We start from the raw sequence: 5,413 nt of genomic DNA on the forward strand, positions 1-5,413 counted from the left end.
ATGTGCACACTGAAAACCATAACAACATGGATGTTTAGGAAGGGCGACCGGATTCACAGTTAAAAGAGGACGGCAATACTGGGACAGAATAAGAAGAATAAGAAGAAGAAACCCAAAGAAAGCGGTTCAATCCCTCACCGCCTCTTTTGGAGGTGTTTTCTTTAAATAATCAAATCAAGGAGTCCCGGTGCGTGGTCGGTTTTTCTACAGAGTTACCATATAACTATGTGTCTTTGTTCCTTTCCTCTCCCCTTAGTTGTTGGTGGGTAATTCCCCCCCTATAATTTGACTTGTTTTGTTCCGTTTTCGCTTCGCTCCCCCCCTCGCCCCTCCTGAAGGCTCGCAGGGTCAGGTGGCGTGCAGGTGAGGTGCCTTAGATTTACTAACCACCTTCTTCTCCTTCACCCTGCGGTTCTGAAACCAAATGGTGACTTGGCGCTCGGAAAGATTAGTGGTCGCCGAGATCCTTCGTCGCTTCTCTTTGGTAATGAACTTGCTGGCGGCATACTCTTTTTCTAGTTCTTTCAGCTGGATTTTCGTGTAGGGGACTCTTTTCTTTCGACCCCTACGGTAGCTGCTCACTTCTGGTTGAAGAGGGACCACATCTGTAAAGGTGAGGACAGAAAAGAAAGAGGAGAAGAAGGAGAAGCAGGGAGAGAAAAGAGAAAGAGAGAGAGAGAGGAAGAAGACAGAGAGAAAGTGCGTAGAAGTGTAGGGGGAAAGAAAAGAAAAAACAGAGAGAGAAGACAGAGAATATAGAGGTGGAAGAGGAGAGAAAGAGAGAGAAAGAGAGTGGAGAATGGAGAGGGGAGAAAGAGAAAAAAGAGAGAGAAGATAGAAGTGGAGGGGGAGAGAGAGAAGAGAGAGAAAAGAGAGAAAAAGAGAAGGTAGAAGTGGAGGTGGAGAGAAAGAGAAAGAGAGAAGGGAAAGAGAGAGAAGAAACAGAATGTAGAAGTGGAGGGGGAGAGAAAAGGAAAAAGAGAGAGAAAAGAGAGAGAAGGTAGAAATGGAAAGGGAGAGAAAGAGAAAAAGGAAGAGGGAGAGGGAGAGAAAGGAAAAGAAAAGAAGAAAAGAAAGAAAGAAAGAAAGAAAGAAAGAAAGGTGTCTATTATATTAAACAGTATCTTGTAACTAGATGGACAATGTCCCTTCCAGACATTAAAGAGAGGGAAGAACAGAAGCCTATGGCGAGGGAGGAAAGGGAAGGAAAAATCAGAAGAAGGGAAAATGTGGAATGGGGGGGAAGAGAAAAGGGGAAGAGGAAAGAATGAGAGACTAAGGAAAGAAGGGGTGGGAGAAACAAGGCGCGGCGGCTGGAGCATGGGGGATAGTCTGCCCGAGCGAAGTATTAATATATTAGCATGGGAGGCGTTAAGGGGAGCTATTCCAGGCGAGATTGATCCGGGACAGAGATAAAGAAAGAGCACCAAGTCAAGGAAAAGGCATCTAGCAAAGAGGGCAGCCGAAATTAGATATTTTGGAGACGGCTCCAAAATTAGTTTTTGCTTTTTAAAAAATTATTATTAAAAAAGGGGAGAGAGGGCCTCTGAACCTCCAGCCCCTCACTCCCCCCCTAAGCATCCAGTGAATGCTTAAGCTGTCGCTTTGAGATATTGCGGCTTCGCCAGCCTCCTGAACTCGCATTGTTCCAGGGCTCTTGCATAGGAAAGCTCAGCAATTCGGAGGCAGCAAACCGGGTTTGTGAGGTTCTGTGCCCTGCGTGGTGTGTGTGTGTGTTGTGCTTAGTTATGGACGCCGCAGAGCAAAGGATCTATGCGGCACAAAGAGTATTGGCAAGCAGGAGGGACCTTCGTCTTAGTCTTCTCTCTGTTTCCCTCCACATCCTTTGCTGCTTATGTGAGCCACATTAACCAGGCCTCAGTTTGATTGGAGGCTTTGTGCTTTCTTGAAAGTTGCCCAGGCTGTTGAGAAATGAGTCACCTCACCTGGTCTAGAAGGCACTGGAGAATCGATGATTCTCATTACTCTTAAAGCACGCAGCCTTCTCCTTAATAGCCTCTTCTGCTAAGGCTGCCTGTTGCCAATTCTTCGTGGTTAACTGTAATAATCAGTCGCATCAACCTTTCTTTCTCCCCGTCTTCCCAACCAAACTGGCGTCTTTATCTACCTCTCGATCTCCTGAAGGCCCTTTTGAACTAACCAGGGAGAGTTATGACTGGATAAGAAACCGGACTGTGCCGAACTCACAATAACAGAAAGGTTGAAAAGGAAAATTGGGGTGAGTGGGTGTGAGGTATTTAGAAGGACATTTTTCTACTGAAGCCAAGTGGAAACCTCTCAGGACATTTATCCCAGCTGCTGTTCCAAGATGGGGAAGAATTAAAAACACCCTTCATGGGGGGGGGGGTATATGTCTACCCAAACTGTGTTTTGGTTCGGTTCCAACAGTTAACAAACTAAGACTCTTGCAAGACCTTCAAGACCCACCAGTTTCATTCCGATGTTGTGGGCTACACTCCTCTACAGCTTAAGCCAAACAATGGTGGCAAGTCTATCTTTGAGGTGTTGCAAGTCTCTGTTGTTTCTTCTGTAATAGGTTAGCCAAATAAAACTAGCTAATCTTCAAGGAGTACAGGGCTCTTTGTTGTTTCTAGGTAAACTGAAGTGTGTGTGTGTGTGTTTTAAAGATAGACCTCCCCAGTTCTGAGGAACTAGTGACTTCTTATTTGTCTCTTGGGTCCCAGAAGAGATCTCTACCTATTTTCCCCCTATGGATTCTAATTCAGGCCCAAAGGGAGTGCAAAGTAATTACAGTATAGCATGCACATAAGAATACACAAACACACACACACACACACACACACACACACAGAACTCAGTGCCTCAGAGTCTCGCCCCTCTTTAACAATCTATCAGGAAAATGGAAAGAGACTGAAGGAAAAAATGTATGCGTGGTGGAGAGCTTTATTTACATCTCCCACCGACGGAGCACTCCTTCCAACCTCAGTTACCTCCTCCCCCCAGCAGAAGAAAACAACATAGATGGAGAAACCTGCCTTTTCACACCACTCTCTCTCAGGCTAGCAAAGCCAAAGACCTGCCTTTCCGACCCCCCCCCCCCCCCCCCCACCACTTTGCACCCCGCCTTCTATTACCGCAGGCTCCTCAGGGAATTATGGACTTTTCCCTCGGGTACTAAAAAGAAAGGGGGGGGGCAGGAAGGAGAATCTTCTAGCTCCCCACCGACGCTCCCAACCTCTAACCCTGCCAGTACATACGGCTGAAACACAAACCTAGATAGGCCTTCTTTTCCCTCTCGCGCTCTTAAGAAAGAGAGGAAAACCCCATCATGCAATGCTCTGCGCAGGCATTGCTGGCAAGCCGTGTCTCTCTTAAGGGGCATCCCTTCGCCCGCATTCCCAAAATAAATGTCTTCTTTATTTTCCTTTTCCTTTTTTTGCCGGCCGTATTTACTCTCACCCTTCCCTTCTCTCCCAGTCCGAGCCATCTATTGTATCTCAGACTCTTGGCTCCCGTCCATCCCTTTGAATCATGGAAGAAAGGCCTGTATACTGATGGCAAGGTGGGGACCCCAAGAGCAAAGGAGACGCCCGTGGGTCTTCCATCTCTCTCTTTCTCTCCCTCCCTTTAGTGGGAAGGCAATAAGCTGAGCCCGAAGCGCCTCCAGCTTTCAAGGTTCCTCGCAGGCTGTCACTCACTCCAGGTTTCTAACCAGAGGCAAAAAAAAAATAAAAAAGAAAAAAAAAAGACTCGTTCTGTTCTCCCCTTTCGCTCCCCACTCCTCTTACAAGATTCATTTGTAAGATTCATGTCACTTGACAGCTACTTCTGTAATTGCAATATGATTTACTGTACCTTTCCGAAAAGCCCAGCCTTTTCTAGAAGAGAGAGGGGCTGGGTGAGTGGGAGCACAGAGCCAGCAAAAGAGAGGGAGGAGAAGCGAGGGAGACAGAAAGGCCAACGCTCACTAGGTTTTGTGTGTGAGTTTTAAAAAAAACAAATGTAATTTAAAATATTCAAATTTTTAAAATCAATCAAAGCAAAAGCTACAGATTCAGGTGAGTGAGCCAACACAGGGAGATGGCTACACACACACACACACACACACACAGGCAGGGAGGCACAAGGCAGCTGCCAACCTGGCTCTGAAAGCACCTCGGAGCTCCAAGGTATGTGTAGCTGGGTTTCCAAGCCGCTCACTTGCTTTCACCTCCTTTCCCTGTACGTGTCCGTGCAAGCGTTCCCTAGCCGAGTTTACCTGGGAGGTTTGGGTTATATACAAGAAACACACATAGGCGATCATGCCGGTGCAAAGAGAGAGAGAGAAAAGCGGAGAGGAGGAGAAAGACAGCCAGCGAGCGAGTCAGGGCGCATAGATCCCGTGCGAGAGAGCCAGCGAGGCAGCCCTACCTGGGAAAGGTGATTTCCAGAGATGGCTGGACTGGGACTGCTCTTTCGAGCAATAGACCTGCCCGTCCCAGCCGTTGGAGAGCGCCCAGTGCTGGTAGCCTTCCATGGGAAGCAGGGCATCGTGCCGGGGCTCCGGGTGCCCACTGATCCCTGGCACCACGGATACGTCCAAATAACCAGGGACAGCCTGGTAGGAGCTGGCAAAGCTCGGGTAAAAAGCAAACTCTTTGGCCCTGGAGGATAGTTCTTCGCTGGGGAGGGAGCCGCTGGGCTCCGGGTATTTCTCCGCCGCCGGGTGGTAAGAGCAAGCCTTCTGCTGCAAGTTCACGTTGTGGGAGTGGGAGAGCCGACACCCGTAGTAGCTGCCTCCGAAAGGGTAGCCGTAGCCCAAGGTGGCGTTGGAAGAGGCGGGCGGCGCGGGGCACTGGCGGGCGGCCTCAGGGGCAGGTATATCCGTGTAGACCGATCCCTGGTGAGTCCCGATGGTGCTGGAATGGCGCCCCAAGACCGGATGAGTGATTAGATCCCTGCAGTGGCTGGCGGGGCAGTTCCCACTGAGCCCTTCCATGGCTGGGATTTTATTCTGGCTGCTTTCATTCGGGTTCTCCTCATAGACGTACATGAAGGTATCCGCCCAGCGTGGATGCAGGATCAGTGAAGTCGTCATAGCATGGTCTACCCGAGCTTTTTAAAACTCGACTTCCCAAAGAGAGACACCTAGTTTCCCCAACATATTGTTTACGCCGGAGCATGCGCAGAGGGGCCGGGATGGGTCCGGTCCATTAAGAAATCCGCCGGACCACGTGACTCTGTAAAGAGCGCTTGCTGCAGTTCGCCCGGCCACGTGATCCCCCCGCCGACCTATCGCGTCCTCCCCCTTGGCTTCGGGAAGCGAAGGGAGCGCTCCCATTGGCTGCCTCCCCGACACAGAAACAGAAATCCTTAAAGGCAACGGGAGACACCCATTGATTGTCAAGAGTGGGAGGAAATAAATAAGGGGAATGTTGCCTGCTCCAGGTTT

The 5,413-nt window shown here is 49.3% G+C and overlaps 1 protein-coding gene across 1 annotated transcript; it reads right to left on the minus strand.

The window, feature by feature from the left end:
- Positions 1 to 299: 299 nt before the first annotated feature.
- HOXC13 (homeobox C13) lies at positions 300 to 5,059 on the minus strand. The gene is made up of 2 exons (XM_042453890.1): positions 4,393 to 5,059; positions 300 to 605 (listed from the first exon to the last, which is right to left on the minus strand). Exons 1-2 carry the CDS (start codon positions 5,057 to 5,059, stop codon positions 349 to 351), a joined length of 924 nt encoding a protein of 307 aa, XP_042309824.1. The 3' UTR covers positions 300 to 348.
- Between the last annotated feature and the right edge of the window lie 354 nt (positions 5,060 to 5,413).

This window comes from Sceloporus undulatus, chromosome 2, assembly GCF_019175285.1.
Source record: "Sceloporus undulatus isolate JIND9_A2432 ecotype Alabama chromosome 2, SceUnd_v1.1, whole genome shotgun sequence".
Classification (NCBI taxonomy): Eukaryota; Metazoa; Chordata; class Lepidosauria; order Squamata; family Phrynosomatidae; genus Sceloporus; species Sceloporus undulatus.

Bases quoted from the DNA above. Each gene is read 5' to 3' on its own strand.
- HOXC13 (XM_042453890.1), bottom strand. From the start codon at position 5,059: ATGACGACTTCACTGATCCTGCATCCACGCTGGGCGGATACCTTCATG. The intron at 606-4,392 runs GTAGGGCTGCCT...TCACCTTTACAG, and splicing joins CTGGAAATCACCTTTCCCAG to ATGTGGTCCCTCTTCAACCA.